General features: G+C 38.7%; 1 protein-coding gene across 1 annotated transcript in view; it reads right to left on the bottom strand.

Moving 5' to 3' along the window:
* The window catches only part of LOC150086767 (translation initiation factor eIF2 assembly protein-like), an 87,585-nt gene that overhangs the window by 64,677 nt on the left and 1,272 nt on the right, over positions 1-21,636 (bottom strand). Inside the window, exon 2 of the mRNA XM_090371568.1 lies at positions 1,107-1,237. Coding sequence (XP_090227694.1) covers positions 1,107-1,180 — 74 coding nt within the window. The 5' untranslated portion in view covers positions 1,181-1,237. The remainder of the gene's footprint in view (positions 1-1,106; positions 1,238-21,636) is intronic.

Raw genomic sequence — 21,636 nt, 5'->3', positions numbered from 1 at the left:
ACCTGCCAGTCACTTCTCCCCCAAGAGTTTAGTCGCTTCTCCCACCCTTGTCATTCACAACAACTGAAAAGACTCAAATAGACAACGTTTTCGTTAGTTCCTCAGTTTTGGGTCAAGCCAGGGCACTAGAAACTTTTTTAAGTTACCATAAAGATCTATTTGAGATACTACACTAACGACCATTCATGACTACGGCCCGTTCATCCTGAGTGCCTGGAACTCAGTAGTTGACCAATTTATTTACTTATTTTTCTCACATTTTACTTATTTTTTTATATACTTGAATAATAAATTTATGCTTAATAAACTGTGTTAATATATGCTTAATAAACTGTGTTAATATATGCTTAATAAACTGTGTTAATATACTAAATTTGTTGTTCTTAAACCAAATTACCACTAAAGTAACAATATCAGGAAAAAAAAAATTTTAGAGTACTTTTTCATATCCTTTTAATTTTCAATTTTTCCTGATAGCAAAGAATGAGTACCAGCACCTATTCTTTTACAAAAAAAGCACTGCTTATACACCATGATAAATATTTTTATAATTCTTGTTCACATGTGCAATATATAAGAATGAGGGTTACAAATTTGCCTTTCTCAAACTGTTATAGCATGACATCAACAGTTCAAGAAATGCAATTTGTAATCCATGTTCTTATTTATTGTGCAGGTGAACAAGAATCTGGTAAAGTGTGTAACATGATGCTCATTTATAAATATTTATTAAAGTGTCAGAGTAGTTTATTTCTTAACTTACCCATGTCTGCCAAATTTCATTTAAAAAAAAATTTTGCATGGATCCACATGACTACTTAAGGAATATTTTTTGGTGCAATTTAAAATTTTATATGATTAAAATAAATCAAAAATAAAACTCTACTTCAGAAGAAATTTAGTAGCAAAAACTAATTTCTAGTTTCCATCACTTTTATTTTAATATGTAATAAAATCTTGAATGAAATAGTTGAAAATAATTAATATTTCTGCAAAAAATGAAAGTTCTCTTTCTTAATAGAGTTAGAGGCTATTAACAAACAGAGAGAATAAAATTAAATGGTATAAAAATCTAGTAAATTGATACCAATAAAATTTTATCTTACCTTTTCATTGTAACTTTTTTAAATAATGGGTACCATGATGTAAAACTGCAGTTCATTACATTTTCCACTTTCATTTTTTCAAATTAAAACCAATAAACATATACTTTATAAAATTCAATAGGCCAAGAAACCTGAAAAGCAAGGAAAAGGGTCACTGGCAGCATTTATTGATGTTTTTTTTATTAGGTAAATGCAATTGAATGATAATCATTCAATAAAAAAAAAGTTAAAATTTAGTACAGTGCCATTAATACTGAATAACACTGCTCAACAAATTTAAACTTTTTTGTTTTTCTCACATAAAAAAATTTTAGTGTTCAAAATGAATGTGACTTTAAACATCTGTTTTATAGTTTATTTAAAAAATTATTTAGCAAAATGAGCCTTAATACAATATGAATTTTTATGAACTTAAAATGTTTTGAGTCAATTTTATGTCCCCTCCCTGCTTTGGAGGTCAGAGCGTAATATTGAGAATGTATCGGAGGTCAGAGTATTATATCAAAAATCAGACCAGCCTCTGACCCACTGGGGTTTCCCTGGTAAGTCTTATGGCTAGTCCACCTTTGCATACAGTAAATATACAGAAATTTGATGTCTCTAAATTGACTTCTAGTGTTTAATACCTCTCCAAAACTGCAGACTTTTTATACTGTGTGAACCAAGATGTCATCCTGAATCCACTTAAAGTCCTCTTAGAAGTCAGGTAATTTTCAAATTCATAAATAATTCTTAACTTGATATATGGAAAGTCTGAATTACTCCACCATGAGTTACTACTTCCCACAATAGCAGTCCAAAATATCCCTTATACCTTAAGGGTCAGAAGTGCCAACTAAGTCAGGGAGAGTGCACCTACACAACAAACTGATCTTCACTCAAAAGAAGGTAATCTTACCACCTTCTGGGAATACTATACAACTACTAAGTATAACTGAAAACCATAACTTAGATATTCTCTTCCTACCCACTTGAAATCCTTTAATCTGCACCTAGCAACCTAAAATTCCTTTAAAGCAAGATCACCTAAACAATGAAATTGTTCTCGACATATCTATAAAATGTACTTTCTGTCTCAAGACATATGGAAGCGAATGTCTTGCTTTAGACCTAAAGAGGCACAGGAAGCAGCGACAGAAAGTATGGCATTGTCCCCCCCTGTAGGGGTGAAAATGATATGCATTCACTAGGAACAACTGACAAAACCTTTAACAACAGCACACTAACTTTAGAAAGACCTGAGCACAGGACTCAACCCAAACCTGAATTTGACATGGAAAAACTGAGATTGCCGGATTCAAATGAGGAATTAACACCTGACTCATTACTGACAGAACAAAACTGCTTCTCAGAACACATCATGCAAAAAACCAGTAGTGCCCAACAGGATAACTTCCCATTAACAGAGATCTCCGCAATAGTTAATCAAGCATTGTCTGAACACAGTTTGCTCTTCATCTCACTTCTTGCTAATATTGAGACAACTTTCAGTGCGAAGCTATCTCTAATTCATAATACCCTCGCAGACCTACTACTTGAAAACAAGTGGCTATGAGAGCATAATGAATGCATACTCAAAACATTGGAGGTGTTTGGAAGAAACTTTGACTTGAAGCAATCTGTTTGTGATCTTGCTGTCCCAACTAGTCAACCCTCTTTTACAGATCTCCTCACTCCCCAAGCTGATACTAGAGCCCAGGAGGTTATTTGGTTATTTCTGACCTGCCTTATGCCCTGTCCAAGTTTACCTTCTCACCTCAAGCTAAGGGAATTTCCCCCATTTCCTCCAAGACAAACCTACCAGAATACACTCAAACTTCTAAACCCACTACTAGTAATTCACATCTTGCATCATCCAGGGAAGCGCTTCAGAACTCCTGCCTCCATAATAACCATCAGAAAAAAGATAACCGGTCACTTGATGGCAATGATATAATACCAGCAATTCATCAGGTAGATTCATCTATACCCTGCTGGACCCTGTCGCAACCTGGTACAAGAAATCATTATCAGATCCCGAGGCCTTCATATGCACAAATGATGAGAACAAGACCCACATATAACACAAGATTGGGGCTAACTACCACCGCTCATACAACCACTCAAGGCACAGAATATCAGAGATATCCAACAGATATCCAATAGTCACCACTGGTTTACAGGAGCAACGACTAGAGGAGGTCTACCAAATCAAAGTACAGGCCAAAGACAAGATATTTGTATCGAGACTTAATCCAAGGCGCCTCTGTAGCCAGGTGGAAAGGAGCAGCAGTGCGTAGCACACGCTTCTTGATTAGACCGGGGTTCGAGCCCGTCACCACCAAATACGGAGGATGCGGAAAGGTCAGGGAATGACCACCGCATATTCCCAGAGCAATATGGCCTTAGTTGCTAATGCTCCTAAAAACCAAATAACAAACAACTTAATCCAGCAACTAAGGCAAGTAGCATCAAGAGCATCTTTGCAAATGAACACAAATTCGCAATTGAGGTAAGAGCAGTCAAAACTAAGCATCCCACATATGCATCTTTTATAATCACGTGTTCACATGAATCATCACACACAGTACTTGATCGGAAGTTGTGGCCTTATGGAACACTGGTCAAACTTTACAAAGACAGGCATCAAAAGGAACCTACCAGGATTCCACCATACCAACCCAATGCACAGCAACTAAGTAAATCAGCAGATACAGCTCTAAAGAATAGTTGACTTCTCACCTACTTCCTTCAGAACATAAGAAACTTGTCAAATAAATTACACACGCTCCAGACCATGCTCTTACTAAGAGAATTTGAATTTATCTGTCTAACTCAACCCTGGCTGTCAGATGATAAAAACCTGGATCTAATCCTTCACACTGCACCCTATAATGCCCTTGGCAATTGTAGAGCAAACAAAAGGAGTGGAGGAGTGATTATGTTCTATGCAGACCACTAGAAATCTACAAAATCTACTATATGACTTAACACTAACATTAATTCTGCTGACATTATAAGTACGATATGTCACCTACAAGAGAAGGGAAGGCTCTTGACCTCATTTTCCACAGCTTACCTATTGTAAAAACGCAGCCTTCCCAATTTTACTTTACATCAAACCACGGCCGACCGGGCTAGCCGGGTGGGTAAAGTGCCTGCCTGGCAACCCAAAGGTCGCGGGTTCGATTCCCGCCTCGGGCTTGGATCAAAGTACTGCAAAAAAACCTTGGGAGGTGCATTATGGCCACAGAAGCCTATGCGCCAACAACTACCAAAAAAAAAAAAAAAAAAAACATCAAACCACCTGCCCCCTTACATGTGCCCTCATTGTCCCAAACTGGGTAAACAAACCAATTAGCACCCATGCAGCTGTGACTCAACATAAACTGACTTACTCGCTTAGATTTCTCAAGCCGCAAATTATTATTATTATCCATATAGTGCAAGGAAGCCTGAGGCTTATGCTGCACCAGCCAAAAAAAAAAAAAAAAAAATTCCTGAGTTACCCTGAGAGAGAGAAGTATAAGGGAATCACCAAGAAAGAGAAGAATGATGATATCCAGCTCAGGACCCTGGGTGTGCCAAGCCCATACTCACTAGATGATTGGACCAGCTTAAAAAGTTTGGCTATAGAGGAAGCAGCCATGGAACTCTCACAACAGCTCAAACTTATTGCCACAGCAGGAGCATCAAAAGAACTCACAATATCTGATCATACCCGAAACTAGTTCAACAAAGACATCAAGATGGCTTTCACAGGAAAGCAAAAATCATACAGGTGGGTCAAAACAAGAACCTTAGCCAACCATGACACATACAAAAGAAACCGTGCTCACTTCCTTAGATTAAAGAAAGCAGCCCACAACAATCTCATCCTTTCCTGCATAAAATAGTCTAGAATTCTTGTGCAACAAGACCATAGGTTTGATATGGACAAAGATCTCTTTACAAAATGGCCTGAACAGGCCTTCAGAGATCAACAGCAATTACTAACTACCAGACTCCTACCTGATGTGGACCACTGCCTCCCACAGGCCATGAAAGAAATTACCATTACTAAAGAACAGTTAATTAACGTTATCAACACCTTACCAAATAAGACTACTGTTGGGCCAGTGGCTTCCCCCTATTTGCTATCAAAATATCCTCAATCTATATTGCTGAAACCATGTTACATATTTTCCAGTGCATGTTGGAAACTGGGACTGTTCCAACTCTATGGAGGACCTACTATGTCAAACTGGTTCCAAAAAACAAATGTCCAAAATTACGAACTGATTTCCGTCTAAGATCCATCGGATGCTCCCTCCTGAAAATCTTTGAAAAGCTGTTACTTCCTGCAATAATAGACCACTGCTTCAGTGACAGGCCATCACATCTCCACAACTCACTGGACCACAGATCTACTATAACAAACCTGCATGATACACTGTTTCAGATTCAATGTGCCATCAGTAAGAGACACCATCAAATAGACATCTTTTTTTTTACATAAAATCAGCTTTTTACAATGTGTCAATTCAAACACTGCTGCATATACAGTATTAAAGAATTATTTCAAGGCAACCGGCTCATTAATTTCCATCCTACGCAACCTCTTTAACGAACTCATTATAACCGACAGTCACTACCAGACTACAACTGTAAGAAGAGGAGTACCACACACTGTTTACACTCATCTTAGAACCATTCCTAGTGAAGTTTACAAACTTCAACTCCTACACTGACTACTTGAAGTTATTTATCATCTCTGATGATATGAAAAGCATTAAAGAGATAAATCAAAATACTGTTGCACAAATTAATCAACTTGTTGATTACTTACAGATGGCAGGGCTCCAACTTAACAAAAACCAGTCCTCCCAAATATCTATCACCAAGAAGTGGAGAAAAAAATTATATTCAAGCTGTAATAAATGGCAATAAAGCCACCAAGGTTTCATCCCACATGGACCTTGGTCTCACTTGGGATGAAAACTTTACTTTCCAGGCCCATTTCGTATATATACAAAGAAGAAAACATGTGCAGCCTTCTGGGCAATCCACCAGGAGCTTGTTGGTTGTCGGAATACATTGCAAATAAACTGAAAGGTGCCTCACGCCCATTGCTTTATATGCATCTGAGCTATAGTCCTCAGTCCCATCAAGTATTGCAAAGAAATTCCTGGCAATTGAATATTGGGTTCTGAGGTGGTTTGAACAGGATCCATGGTAACCCATTCACTATCTCTAGATCTATACTACCTGTAAACATGAACATGAAATCAAAATTCTGGACAAGAACCTCATCACTCTTGCAAAACTATTAACTATGAGGAAAGATTCCCCCAACGTGCAAGAAATCATCTCAGCATCATGTATCCATCCTAGAAAGCAACACAATCAACATAATAGGTCAACTCTTACTAGCCTTGTCTACCTTAGAGACATGTTCCCAGCAAATATCATTGAACATTTCAACAAGCTGCAAATTGACCCCAACAAACTATTAGATGACAAAAATACAGAAAGCATATCCTGGAAGACTTGCATCAAAGCCTTTGTCTACAGTGAATCCTGACACAATCATGTCATACCATCTACCAGTCCATCACATGGCATCTATGGATGCATACATTAAGGAACTTCTGTATTTGAAGACTGGCTGTCTTTTTAAAAGAGTGTAACTGAATTCATATGGTAAACTTAATTTTCCTGTGTATACATGCCCAAACCTAAGTTATCTACCTTATGTTAATATATATACTTATACTATGCCAACTACAGTCAAGTGCATTGTCAAACACTCAATCGTCCTTTTAATATACAGGTATTCCCCCAATTTATATAATACTCGCTTATGCAAATTCGACTTTACGTAAGTTTTTGCCAGCTGGTGCAAACTGAAAAGGATATGGAAATGTATTTTGCATCTGTAGGGATAAATGGAGGTATTGTGAAAATATCATAATGTGAATCCAATAACATATTGTTTTTTTTTTGTTTGTTATTTTGTAATTCGTTCCAAGTCCTTGGAAGCTGAAAATTTCGCTATATTACTAAGCTATTTATCTCTCTAAAAGGTCATATTTATAATGGAAATTGTACTACACTTTTGTCGTTATCATATGTACCAGTTATAAGAATCAATTTTGAATGCCTTTTGTGATATTTTACTAAAGCACATTTCTGGAGGTCACGACCAAAAACACAATAAAAGCAATTTGCACTTTCCGGTTTATTGGGCTTTTCTGTTAGTGCAATCTATTATAAACAGGTAGTAAACTCGATCTTATTGTATTTGTGATAATCCTGATAACTGGAATTCTGTGGGTTTTTACGTTACGGTATTATGGTGAAATGAGTTCCCTTTCGCTGAAATCTTCAATCCTATAAAAAACAAATTTTCAGAAACTTCTCTTCGTTCCTATTTATGTATTACAATGATGATGAAGGGAAAGGTACCAACAGAAAGTGCAAGTGGTGACAGTGCTAGGAAACCAACGAATATTGATTTAGAAATAAAGATGAAAATGATTAAGAAGTACGAAGCAGAACAAAGTTTGTCATTTATTGCAAGGGAATTAGGTCTCGCTGCTTCAACAGTGAATACTATTTTGGAAGACAGTGCACGTATAAAAGAACATGTCAAAGGATCAATGCACTTAAGATCAACAGTAATCACAAAACAGCGCTCAGGTGCTATATCAAAGATGGAACAGCTGTTAATAATATGGATGGAAAATCAGATTCAGAAGCAAGTGCCCCTTGAGTCCAATGGCTATTTAAGCAAAAGCAAGAAGTATTTATGAAGATATTAAGGATAAGTATGGCGAACCCCAAGCCAAGTTCGTGGAAAGCAACAGGTGGTTTTATAGGTTCAAGCATCGCGCGGGTTTCCAAAACATTAAAGTATGCAGTGAAGTTGCAAGTGCCAATTCTACAGCTGCGGAAAAATTTTGTTGTGTTGGAAAAAATTATTGATGGAGGCGGCTATTCAACGCAGCAAAATTTTAACGTTGATGAAACTGCTCTGTATTGGGAAAAAATACTGGATCAAACATACATTGTCAAAGAGGAAAAGACAATGCCAGGTTTCGAGGCTTCAAAAGATAGAGCCATGCTCTTGCTTGGAGCTAATGCAGCAGGAGATTGCAGATTAATACCACTGCTTGTGTACCATTCTGGAAATCCTCGTGCATTTAAGGGCATCAATAAAGCCACTCTACCCGTGCATTTTCGATCGAACCAGAGAGCATGGATAACAATATCTCTCTTTGGGGATTAGTTTAAATGCTGCTTCATTTCCGAGGTTGAAAAATATTGTAAAGACAATGAAGTTCCTTTCAAGATTTTACTTCTATTAGATAATGCTCCTGGACATCCTCCACATCTAAGATGATTTCAATTCAAACATGAGAGTCATATTTCTACCACCAAACACGACTTTACTCATCCAACCTATGGATCAGGGTGTTATTTTGAATTTAAAAGCATACTATTTAAGCACAACAATTGCTCCGCAAATTTTTCTCACCATCTACTGCAGACATTGTCTGCAGTAGATAGTGAGAAAAATTTTACATTAAGAGACTTTTGGAAATCTTACAATATTTACCATGCCATCTTAAACATTAATAAGGTCTGGGTGGAAATTCCTAAAAGTTGTTTAAATGGCGTGTGGAAGAAAATATGCCCACGGCACATAAAAGGCTTCGAAGGGTTTGAAAAAGACAAATCATATGAAGAGGGTACAGATAAGATTGTAAAGGTTGCAGAGCTACTTCAGTTGGAGATTGTTGCCAAAGACATGGAGGGGTTAATAGAGGAAGAAGAGAAGGAATTATCTAACGAAGAACTTATTGACTTGCAGGCAGCGATAGTGAAAGAAGAAAATGCTGATAAAGCTCAAGATGAACCAAACGAGGACCCGAGATGCATCATCACTAGAGAGAGATGGCAATAGCATTTTGTGAAATTGCATTGGCAATGGCAAGGTTTGAGAAGGATCCCGACAGCGAACTATTACACATGGAAGACTGCTGCACAAATTGGAGCAGTATGGCATTGGAGGCAAATTGCTGCTATGGATAAAGGGATGGTTGAGTAGGAAAAGACAAAGTGGTAATCAATGGACACTTCTCTTCGTGGACTAATGTTACTAATGGAGTCCATTTTTGTTTTCTGTATTTGTTAATGATATTGATGATGGTATATTAGCATTTAGCATTAGCATTAGTAGAGGCATTTGATGCAAGAAAGCAAGCTTATGCAGCATCAGCCAAAAAAAAAAAAAAAACCCACTTCCACTTCACCCCTCTGTTCATTCAAAATACCTGTCCAGCTGAGCCTTAAACTTATTTAGGCTATCAACCTCCACCACAAGGGATGGAAGTCTGTTCCACCAACCAACCACCCGCTGGCTAAAGGCAAATTTCCGCACGTCTATCCTACATCTGTCTTTCCTCAATTTGAATTTATGCCCTCTCAGGTGATTTTTCTGAGCTAGAGGAAGAATCCCATCAGCATTGAGCATGCTTAAACCATTCAAAGCTTTATACACCTCTATCAGATCACCTTGCTGGTGCCTAGTCTCCAGACACTGTAATTTGCAAAACTTAAGCCTTTCTTCGTAAGAGCACCCATTTGTTCCATTCACTACTCTTGTTGCCCTTCTCTGTACTCGTTCCAGCAGCTCTACATCCTTCTTGAAATGAGGCCTCCAGGCCTGTATACAGTACTCTAGGTGTGGTCTGACCATTGCCTTATACAAGGGAATAATCACCTCCTTATCCCTGCTGGAAAAATTCCTGTATATCATTGACAATACTCCATGAGCTACTCTTGCAGCCCGTCTGCACTGCTCAGAGAACTTCATATCTGCCTGCACAACCACCCCCAAGTCCCTTTCATTCTCTACCACTGACAGTGTAGTACTGCAGAGTTGATACGTTGCTCTGGGGTTGCTGTTTCCCAAGTGTAGTACTTTACATTTGTCAATGTTAAACTTCATTTGCCACCTCTCAGCCCATCTGCTCAACCTTTCCAGATCCTGTTGCAGCAGCATAGTGTCAGTAGTGTCCTTGACAACCCTGCCAACCTTTGTATCGTCTGCAAACTTGGACATTAAGCTTGATATACCATCATCAATATCATTTATAAATACAGAAAACAATAATGGACCCAACACTGAGCCCTGAGGGACTCCACTAATAACATTAGTCCACGATGAGCAGTGTCCATTGATTACCACTCTCTGTCTCCTTCCCCTCAACCACCCCTTTATCCATAGCAGCAATTTGCCTCCAATGTCACACTGCTCCAATTTGTGTAGCAGTCTTCCATGTGCAACAGTATCAAAAGCCTTTCTAAAATATCAGGCTTGATTTCTAAGTTTGCAGACAATACGAAGGCCGGCAGGGTTGTTAATGACGCTAATGGCAGTACGCTACCGCAACAGGATCTAGAAAAGTTGAGCAGATGGGCTGAGAGGTGGCAACTGAAGTTTAACATTGACAAATGTAAGTACTGCATATGGAAAGCAGAGTAAGCTAAGTATGGGGTACTATACTGATGGTAGTAGAGAATGAAGAGGACCTGGAATTAATTGTGCAGTCAGATATGAAGTTTTCTGAGCAGTGGAGATGGTCTGCAAGGGTAGCTCATGGTGACTTGTCAATGATATACAGCAATTTTTCTAGCAGGGATAAGGAAGTGATTATCACCTTGTATAAGGCAATGGTCAGGCCACACCTTGAGTACTGTATACAGGTCTGGAGGCCTCATTTTAAGAAGGATGCTGGAACGAGTACAGAGAAGGGCAACAAGATTAGTGAATGGAACAAAGGGTTGCACTTATGAAGAAAGGCTTAAGTTCTGCAAGTTGCAGCATCTGAAGACTAGGCACCTGCGAGGTGATCTGATTGAGGCCTTGAATTGCTTGAGCATGCTCAGTGCTGATGGGATTCTTCCTCTTGCTCAGAATAATTGCCTCAGAGGCAGAACTAGACAAACATTTGAAGCAAGTGGATGGGTGAAACGAGTTTTTTTTTTTTTTTTTTGGCTGATGCTGTATAAGCTTGCTTTCTTGCATCATATGCCTTTACTAATGGTAATGCTAAATATATGACAACCAGGCCCATCGATATGGCCCATCAACACAGCTGGCTGATGGGGAAGAGCAAAGGGCCACCTTGACTGCCCTTGAGGCAAAGTGCATATGGGCTTATTGCCCTGGTGGCATGTTGAAGGCTACATGTTCAATATGATGATGCCCCTTGAGGCTGGGGCTCTTTGAGTGCCTTGCATCAGTAAATTTAGATGGGAAGAAGGGTGCAGCATTTGCCACAACTAGTTTTTGCAGCAAGCGACTAGGGTATATAAAGAATATATTCTAGAACATGGCTGTGTTAGGATAGGTCTTTTGCTTTATTTCAGTTATTTGGTTTAGGGCAGCCTAGACTGGATTACAGTTTACCTTCTGTTGTTCGTATATAGCTATCCTATGCTTTATGAAGATGCTAGTTATAAAGTCCTTGAAGACAGGATATGCATTTTTAGTGTCAATAAAGCAACATTCCTGGTGTTTAGGAAGAAGACTAGGTGTATGGATTAATTTGACTCTTATTGGTTACAGTCATAAACAATGTGGGACCAAGTTTCAGTTTCTCCACATATGCAGGTTTGTGTGTCTGTGAGAGCTAATGGTGAAGTTTGCTCTTCATGGAGCCATGTTCAATCAAGAGGAAGATGGTGAAATTAATGTTAAAAGCTTTGCTTTTAACATTAATTTGATATAAACTCTGTGTTGGAAACACCCTCTTACCTTTGGACTGCACCTTGGATGAATTTCTTGATATCCATTCCTTTTTCCTTGGTGTCCCACCTTGTCTACTATATATCGGCTAAGGCTTTCCATGTTCTTTTCTGTCTTCAAGTCACTTTGTCTTTAAGTTTAGGCTGATTGGGGTATTTAATCTTCTCATCCTATTAGATGAAATGCTAACAACCTTGTTTAAACAAAAGTAGAAAATCCTTAAAATGGTCTTTTTGTTCCCACCATATCATTGGCACTGCAAATGGCATACATTTAAATTTTCCATTCAAACATTATTGCAGTATCACTGCACAACAGATACATGGCAACCAAGGTTATTTTCAACAAAGATTGAAAGCTTTCTTAATCACAAAACAAACTGTTCTTTTGTACTGTTCAACTATATACAGGGTGGCCACTGAAAGACTGAAGGGTTTGAAAAAGTCATAACTTGTTCATTTTTAATCTCTTTTTTAACAGGTTATAGAGCATCCCTTGGAGATTAAAATGGCTACGTATGATGTCCAGCAACGAGTAAAACTCATTGGGTTTTTCTATTCCAGTGAAAGATCAATTATTGAAACTCAGAGAAAATACCGGCAACATTTTAAAGTCTTCCTAGCGATAACATGATTCGGAACCCAATCGCCCGGTTTGAAAGAACTGGATCAGTCGTGATCTTCTGGGAAGAGGTCCTGTGCGCACTGATGCAGCGGTGGAAGCTGTACAGCAGAGTGTCCTCGAGGACCCATCTGCCTCTACCCGTCGTCGCTCTGCTCAACTAGGCATCGCAAGAACATCGCTTCAGAAGATTCTGAAAGGGTGGTCAGTCTTTCAGTGGCCACATTTTAATCTCCAAGGGATGCTCTATAACCTGTAAAAAAAGAAAATAAAAAAGATTAAAAATGAACAAGTTATGACTTTTTCAAACCCTTCAGTCTTTCAGTGGCCACCCTATACTTGCCATACACAACAGAAACTGTTGGGTTTATTAACACTGAAGCAACAATTCGCTTGTCACACAAAAACCATTTCATTCCCATATGATGAATTACAGAAACAACTAAATTCAAGTTGTATATTAATATTAATCATTAATTTCACATGTAGAATCAAACGAGTCCTATGCTAACTGGTCAGAACATGCTGCAATATGTCGTGATCTGTCACACAGTAATGAGTACCATCTAGAGTTCAACTCTTTTTTTTTTTTTTATGTGAACCCCAAACACGAGAGGTATTAGAACCTATAGTACTTAGTACCGTGCTTGGGTTGGAGATTGAGAAGACGAAAGAAGATATTTGTTGACATTGGACTTGAACTTCTGTAGATTGTAATTTTCAGGAAATACGTATGAAGGAAGGTTGTTCCAGAAAACGGCAGTTGAATGAATAAATGAGGAAGATGAAAAGTTGGTTCTGTGGGTTTGAAGTTGAACAGTAAATGGATGTTGGCTGGTGGCGGCACGTGTTCGGACTGTTTTGAAAGAGAGAGCGGGAATTATAGAAGCCAATTCAGAAGAACAGTGCCCATGGAAATATCTGTAGAAGAGGCATGCAGCAGAAACAGTACGTCTATGAGAAAGCGAGTGGAGAGACTCTGTTAAAGATGAATCATTAATTAACCTAACTGCCCTCTTCTGAATGGAATCAAGAAGCCTGAGAGAGGTTTTGGGGGCACCACCCCAAATGTGGGAACAATATTCCATGGCAGGGCGGATTTGCGATTTATACAGAGTGAGCAGCTGTTTGGAAGAAAAGTAACGCCGAGAGCGAAAGAGAAAACCAAGTTTTTTAGATGCAGAAGAAGCAATATTTGTAATGTGCTTGTGCCAAGAGAGATTAGAAGTCAGGGTAATTCCCAAAAGAGATATATCCTTTTGCCTAGAAATTGGAGTGTCACTAAAGATAAGCATAGGAGCAGAAGAATCCTTTTTGCGAGATATAAGACAAGACTGAGTTTTAGAAGGGTTGAAATCAACTAAGTTGTCTTTGCCCCACTGGAGAATTACCTGAAGATCGGCATTTAAGGAATTGGTAGCAGATTTTCGAGAAGTTGAAGCTGATTGAGCAGGGCAAGGTTTCTCAAAATGGAAAGTTGAATGCAATGTGCTATCATCGGCAAAACTATGGATAGGATTTCCAGTCAATGGAAGAAGGTCATTGATATACAAGAGGAAAAGAGTGGGGGAAAGAACTGAACCTTGGGGGACACCGGCATTAGTGGAGAAGTTAGAAGACAGAGAGCCATCTACCATCACCCTCAGTGAGCGATCAGAGAGAAAACTGGATAACCAATTACTAAAAACAGTTGGCAAACCATAAGATGGAAGCTTGTTTAGAAGACCTTTATGCCAAACACGATCGAAAGCCTTTGAGATGTCAAGAGCAACTACTTGGGTTTCACCGAACCTTTCCATTGAAGTAGTCCATAAATGGGTAACATAAGCCAGAATATCACCAGTGGATCGACACTGATGGAATCCATACTGGCGATCGTTGATCAGACGGAAGGTTTCTAGGTAGTTTAAGAGATGGCGGTTAATTGATTTCTCTATTACTTTAGAAAGAGTAGAAGTAATTGCAATGGGACGATAATTGGATGGGAGGGATTTGTCACCCTTTTTAGGAACTGGCTGGATATGAGCAAATTTCCAAGAAGAAGGAAAAACACCTTTGGAATAAGAAAGTGAAAAAAGGCGGCAAAGAATAGGAGTAAGTTCAGGAGCACAGATTTTGAGAACAAGTGGAGAAATACCATCAGGACCTGGAGCTTTCTTAGCATCAAGATTCATCAAAATCCTTCTGATATCCTTTTGACGGAAGACCACAGGAGGCATTGAATGGACCGTGTTGGGAATGGTGGGAGGTGTTTTACCAAGATCATTAATACATGAGCTGGAAGAAAAATGGGATGCTAGCAGGTCAGCTTTATCCTTGGCTGAAGTGACAACAGAACCATCTGGTTTGGACAGAGGTGGAAGCAGAGATGGGCAAAAGTTGCGGCCAATAGCTTTGGCAAGAGACCAGAATGCTCGGCTACCATTAGGGCAAGAAGCAAGTTTTCTACTCTTAGCCTGTTCAAACTCTAGTTTGGACTGATTAATAACTGCTTTACAATTGTTGCGAGCTTTGGTGTAGGCAGAAAATGAAACTGAAGAATTAGAAACAAGCCAATTACGATATGCAACATTCTTCTCTTGAACAGCCTTAGCACATTTATTGGAAAACCAAGGTTTAGATAAAGGACGAGATTTTAAAGTGGAGTGTGGGATAAAGGATTCCATTCCTGCAAGAATAATTTCACTGACACGATCTGAGCAAACGTTGACATCAGGAGTTTTGAAACAGTAATCCGACCAAGGAAAAGAAGAAAAGAAGTCTCGCAGGTCATCCCATTTTGCATTCTTGTAATGCCAAACAACACGAGGTTGGGAATAGCCATGAGATAAAGGTTCCATTGGAGAAGAGACAATCACCAAGTTGTGGTCTGAAGTGCCTAAAGGACCTCTCACTTCAACCGTGTACTTAGAAGGGTTGTTTGTGAGAAAAAGATCAAGCGTATTGGCTGTATGATTCGGATTGTCCAGTATTCTTGTAGGTAAATGAACAATCTGTGCTAGGTCATTAGTAATTGCAAAAGCCTCAGCATCTCGACCTGCTGGGTCGGTGTGACTAGAAAACGGAAGCCAGCTGGAGTTGTGAACATTAAAATCACCAAGGAAAATTACCTCACTGTTAGGAAAGTTGGACTGGAGAAAGTCAAGTTGCAACGAGAGGAAGTCAAAGAGCTCCAAGTGATTAGTGGAGTTTGGGGAACGGTAGAGACAACAGATGAATTTGACACAATGAGGTAGAGAGATTTTAAGCCAGAGAAGATCAAAGAGAGGAGATTCCAAATTGCCAAGTCTCTGACAGGGAATATCAGAACGGACATATGCACAAGTACCACCTTTGAGGCGAAAGGAATCATACAGCGAATAATTTGGGCATCTGAGATGAGCAGTAGTTGAATCAACCGATAACTGAGATTCTGTCAGAAAAAGTACATGGGGTTTGGCAGACTGCAAGTGGAAATGGACATCATTGAGATTAGAATTGAGACCACGTATATTTGTGAAATGAATTAGGAAATCCTTGGGAGGTTTAGATCTTTTCGCAGATAAGCTTGTTCTATTAGTTTGGCAATTCATGGTGTATTCAATAGTAAGAAAAAGTGGGTGGGACATGCTGTATGAAGTAATGAAATTTTTGGATATGGCGTACATGTGGTAAGAATATACCCAGATCCTTGACATAACGTGGCCTCGACAATGCTCCCCGCATACACACTACTCGGACTCCCTCCAGTCACTATCTGGCAGAGTAGAGGTAGCAAGATTATACACTAGCTGATCCGGAAGCCTCCTAGAGAGTTACCAATAGGTTCGGTCTGGTGTACTAACTAGCGGCCGGCCTGCGAAAACCGTTTTAGAGCTGTACCCTCGAAATGTAAGGAATATTGGATCTCGCCACGACGTTTCTTAAACAATTTAAAGCCAACAGGTGCTACCAGTCTTCAGAAAAAATTAAATTTTTAAGGTTTTTAACAATAGAATAATGAAATTTTTCTAAAACCTGATGAGATAAGTAATTTTGAAGTCAGGGAACAAAAGTCTTACTTTAACAAAAAAAGTCACTTAATATTCTAATTAAAACTTAAGTAACAAAAACACAGAAAAAAATTAATTATAAAAAATATAAAATTCAAAATGCTCTCCAGTTAATGGTCACATCCAAATTCCTCCATCTAAAGATATAAAGATTCATCACTCCAGAAAACAGCCACACATAATTGAAGAACACAAATGCAACCACCACTACGAATTAACTTTTTTCAATGAATGGTTTGAGGGTGACAGCTTATCTCTGGGATCACTGTTGATGCAACACTATATTTGTATGTGCATTACTTGATGACTTTAATTTATGACAAATTATGCTAACATGGGAATATCCAGGTTGGCATAAAGTTGCTAAAGTACTCATTTTTAGTAAACACTGCTTTCTCATTTGCCACCAGTGGCAGATCCAGAAAAAAATGATAGGAGGGGCACCATTTCTGCCTTGTTTATGCACAAAATAATGCACAGAACAAAAAAAATGAGACACTCAAACATAATGTGATTGGTGGACATAGGCGCATAGCTAAAGTCTGAATTACTTTGAAGTAAACATTACACACGACCAAACTGCATAACGCCTTGGACTAGAATGGTGATCACATCAGCATCAGTTGAAAACAGCTGAGCCACATTGCAAAAATAGAAAAAATTTTGTTAGAGAAAAAATCTCTATGTTAACAAAGAGAAAAAAATTTTTTTTTGTAACTAAAGGGAATTTAAATGATTGGTGTATATTCTCCGAAAAACGATAGGGGGGCACATGCCCAGATGCCCTAACCTGAATCCGTCACTGTTTGCCACTAATACTAAACATGGCTATTTATCATTCTCTAATGAGAGATTAGTAAGTCACAAAACCTGAATTTGATATTTGTATAAAATGATATTAGCAATTTAAACTGATTCATAGATAACAGTGTCATATCCAATGCAAACAAAAGCCAATAACTTCATGAAAGCCAGCTTCTACCACCGGCAGAATCAAAGCATCTCCAATACTAAAAACAATGTAGAAATGCATTGTTTTCAAACTATTTTAGTGCCTGTATTAAAAGACTTCTGTTATTATTTTTAGTGTTATTTTTACTAGTTTACCTCATAATATATCACAAAATTTAGTTTAATTTCCCAAGGGATAGTTGTATAATTGGAACCAGAACCACATTGCTTAATAATGGCATATAATGCAGGAAAGCTAGCTTAAACAGAATCAGCAAAAAAAAAAAAAAAAACCCACTTCCCATTTCATCTATCCATTCCCTCCAAAAGTTTATCTAGTCCTGAATTTATTTAAGCTGCCAACTTCCACAACAGATGGAAGTTTGTTCCAGCAATCACTACAGGCAAATTTCCACACATTCTGCAATCGTCTTTCTCAATTTGAATTTATGACCCCTCAAGATCTGAACTGCATAATCTGGGCAGGAGAAAAAATCCCATCAGCAATGAGCTCAATCAAACCATTCAAAGCCTTAAACACCTCAATTAGATCACCTCACAGATGCCTAGTAAGAGCACCCTTTTGTTCCCCCTCACCAATCTCACTGCCCCTCTCTGTACTTGTTCAAGCAGCTCTATATCCTTCCTAAAATGAGGCTTCCAGACCTGTACCAGTACTCAAGGTATGTCCTGACGTTTACCTTATACAATGGGATAATCACCTCCTTATCCATGCTTGCAAAATTCCTGTTACGATATGAAACATGTTGCATATCATAACTGGCTTGTTTTCAATTCTTCAGTTTCATTTTCTGCCTACATCAAAGCTTGCAACAATTGTAAAGCAGTTATTAATTAGTCCAAACTAGATTTTGAACACGCTAAGAGTAGAAAACTTGCTTTTTGCCCTAATGGTAACTGAGCTTTCTGGTCTCTTGCCAAAGCTATTGGCCGCAACTTTTGCCCATCTCTGCTCCCACCTCTGTCAAAACAAGATTGTTCTGTTGCCACTTCAGCCAAGGATAAAGCTGACCTGCTAGCATCCCATTTTTCTTCCAACACATGTATTAATGATCTTGGTAAAACACCTCCCACTATCCGCAACACGCTCCATTCAATGCCTCCTATGGTATTCAATCAGAAAGATTTTGATGAATCTTGATGCTAAGAAAACTCCAGGTCCTGATGGTATTTCTCCACTTGTTTTCAAAATTTGTGCTCCTGAACCTAGTCCTGTTCTTTGCCGCCTTTTTTCACTTTCTTATTCCAAAGGGTTTTTTCCGTATGCCTGGAAATTTTCTCATATACAGCCAGTTCCTAAAAAGGGTGACAAATCCCTCCAATCCAATTATCATCCCATTACAATTACTTCTACGCTTTCTAAAGTATGGGAGAAATCAATTAACCGCCAACGCTTAAACTACCTAGAAACTTTCCGTCTGATCAACGATCGCCAGTAGGGATTCTGTCAGTGTTGATCCACTGGTGACATTCTGGCTTATGTTACCCATTTATGGACAAATTCAATGGAAAAGTTCAGTGAAACACAAGCAGTTGCTCTTGACATCTCAAAGGCCTTCGATCATGTTTGGCATAAAGGTCTTCTAAACACGCTTCCATCTTATGGGTTGCCAACTGTTTTTTGTAATTGGTTATCCAGTTTTCTCTCTGATTGCTCACTGAGAATGATGGTAGATGGCTCTCCATCCTGTAACTTCTCCACTAATGCTGGTGTCCCTCAAGGTTCAGTTCTTTCCCTCTTGTATATAATGGCCTTCTTCCATTGACTGGAAATACTATCCATAGTTTTGCCGATGATAGCACATTGCATTCCACATTCCATTTTGAGAAACCTTGCCTTGCTCAATCAGGTTCAACTTCTCAAATATCCGCTACCAATTACTTAAATACCAATCTCCAGGTAATCCTCCAGTGGGGCAAAGACAACTTATTTGATTTCAATCCTTCTAAAACTCAGTCTTTTCTTATATCTTGCGAAAAGGATGCTTCTGCTCCTATGCTTATCTTTGGTGACACTCTGATTTCTAGGCAAGATGATATATCTCTTTTGGGGATTACCCTGACTTCTAATCTCTCTTGGCACAAGCACATTACAAATATTGCTTCCTCTGCATCTAAAAAACTTGGTTTTCTCTTTCACTCTCGGCATTACTTTTCTTCCAAACAGCTGTTCACTCTATACAAATCGCAAATCCGCGCTACCATGGAATATTGTTTCCACATCTGAGGTGGTGCCGCCAAAACCTCTCTTAGACTTCTAGATTTCATTCAGAAGAGGGCAGTTAGGTTAATTAATGACTCATCTCTAACAGTCTCTCCACTCACTGTCTCATAGACATACTGTTTCTGCTGCATGCCTCTTCTACAGATATTTCCATGGGCACTGTTTTTCTGAATTGGCTTCCATAATTCCTGCTCTCTCTTTCAAAACAGTTCGAACATGTGCTGCCACCTACCAACATCCATTTACTGTCCAACTTCAAACTCACAAAAAAAACTTTTCCTCTTCCTTGTTTATTCATTCAACTGCTTTTCTGAAACAGCCTTCCTTCATTCGTATCTCCTGAAAATTACGGTCTACAGAAGTTCAAATCTAATGTCAACAAATATCTTCATTCGTCTTCCCAACCTCCAACCCAAGCATGGTACTAAGTATTATAGGTTCTAATACCTCTTGTATTTGGGATTTTCATCTAAAAAAAAAAAAAAAAAAAAAAAAAAAACCTCAGTTGTCACTTCTCAGCCCCATTTGCCTAACTTTTTTAGATTCTGTTGCAGTAGCATTCTGTCATCAGTGCTGGATAGCTAGCACGGGCTAGCAGGGCCCTTGCCCGGGATGCCATTCTTTAAGGGGTATCGAATTTTGCAAATTATGAAAAAAAAAAATATATATATATATGTATATCCTTCAGTAAAGGGGGCACCAAAAAATCTTTCTGCCCAGGGTCCAAAAAAATACCTTGGTCCAGCACTGCCTGTCATTACTGTCTTTAACAACCCTGTCAATCTTTATATTATCTGGAAACTTGGTCATTAAGCCCTGATATACCTTCAACAATATCACTAATAAATATAGAAAACAACAATGGGCCCAACAATGAACCCTGGGGGGGGGGATACACTAATCACATTACCATTAGTAGAGGCATATGATGCAAGAAAGCGAACTTATAGAGCATAAGCCAAAAAAAAAAAAACCCCTTCCCATTTCACTGATCCATTCATTCTATATGTTTGTCTGGTCCTGCTTTGAATTTATTTAAGCTATCAACTTCCACAACAACAGATGGAAGTTTGGTCCACCAATCAACTACCTGCTGGCTAAAGGCAAACTTCCACACATCTATTCTACAAATGTGTTTCCTCAGTTTGAATCTATGCCCTTTCAAGTTTGTAATCTGAGCAAGAATCTCATCAACATTGAGCCTGTTCAATCCATTCAAGGCCTTATACACCTTAATCATATCACATCACAGGTGCCTAGTCTCCAGAAGCTAAAATTTGCAGAACTTAAGCCTTTCTTCACAAGAGCACCCCTTTGTTCCCTTCACCAGTCTTGTTGCCCTTCTCTGTACTCGTTCTAGCAACTCTACATCTTTCCCAAAATGAGGCTTCCAGACCTGTATGCAGTACTCAAGGTGTGACCTGACCATTGCCTTATACAAGGGGATAATCACCTCCTTATCCCTGCTCGCAAAATTCCTGTATATCATTGACAAGATCCCATGATCTACTCTGGCAGCCTGTCTACACTGCTCAGAAAACACATGATCATATTTATAATTTAATTTATTAGCATTAGCAAAGGCACATAATGCAAGAAAGCAAGCTTATATAGCATCAGCCAAAAAAAAAAATCAATTATTTTACTCATCCACTCGCTCCAAATGTTTGTCAAGTTCTGCCTTGAATCTATTTAAGCTATCAACTTCTACAACGACAGATGGAAGTCTGTTCCAGCAATCAACCACCCGTTGGCTAAAGGCAAACTATCCTACAACTGTCTTTCCTCAATTTGAATTTATGCCCTCTCTGGCGATTATTCTGAGCAAGAGGAAGAATCCCATTAGCCTTGAGCATGCTCAAACCATTCAAGGCTTTATACACCTCAATCAGATCACATCACAGG

This window comes from Mastigoproctus giganteus, chromosome 4, assembly GCF_048544385.1.
Source record: "Mastigoproctus giganteus isolate SK-2022 chromosome 4, ASM4854438v1, whole genome shotgun sequence".
In the NCBI taxonomy this organism is placed as follows: Eukaryota; Metazoa; Arthropoda; class Arachnida; order Uropygi; family Thelyphonidae; genus Mastigoproctus; species Mastigoproctus giganteus.
The sequence above is the reverse complement of the archived record's forward strand: the minus strand, read 5'-3'. Positions and strand labels throughout refer to the sequence as shown.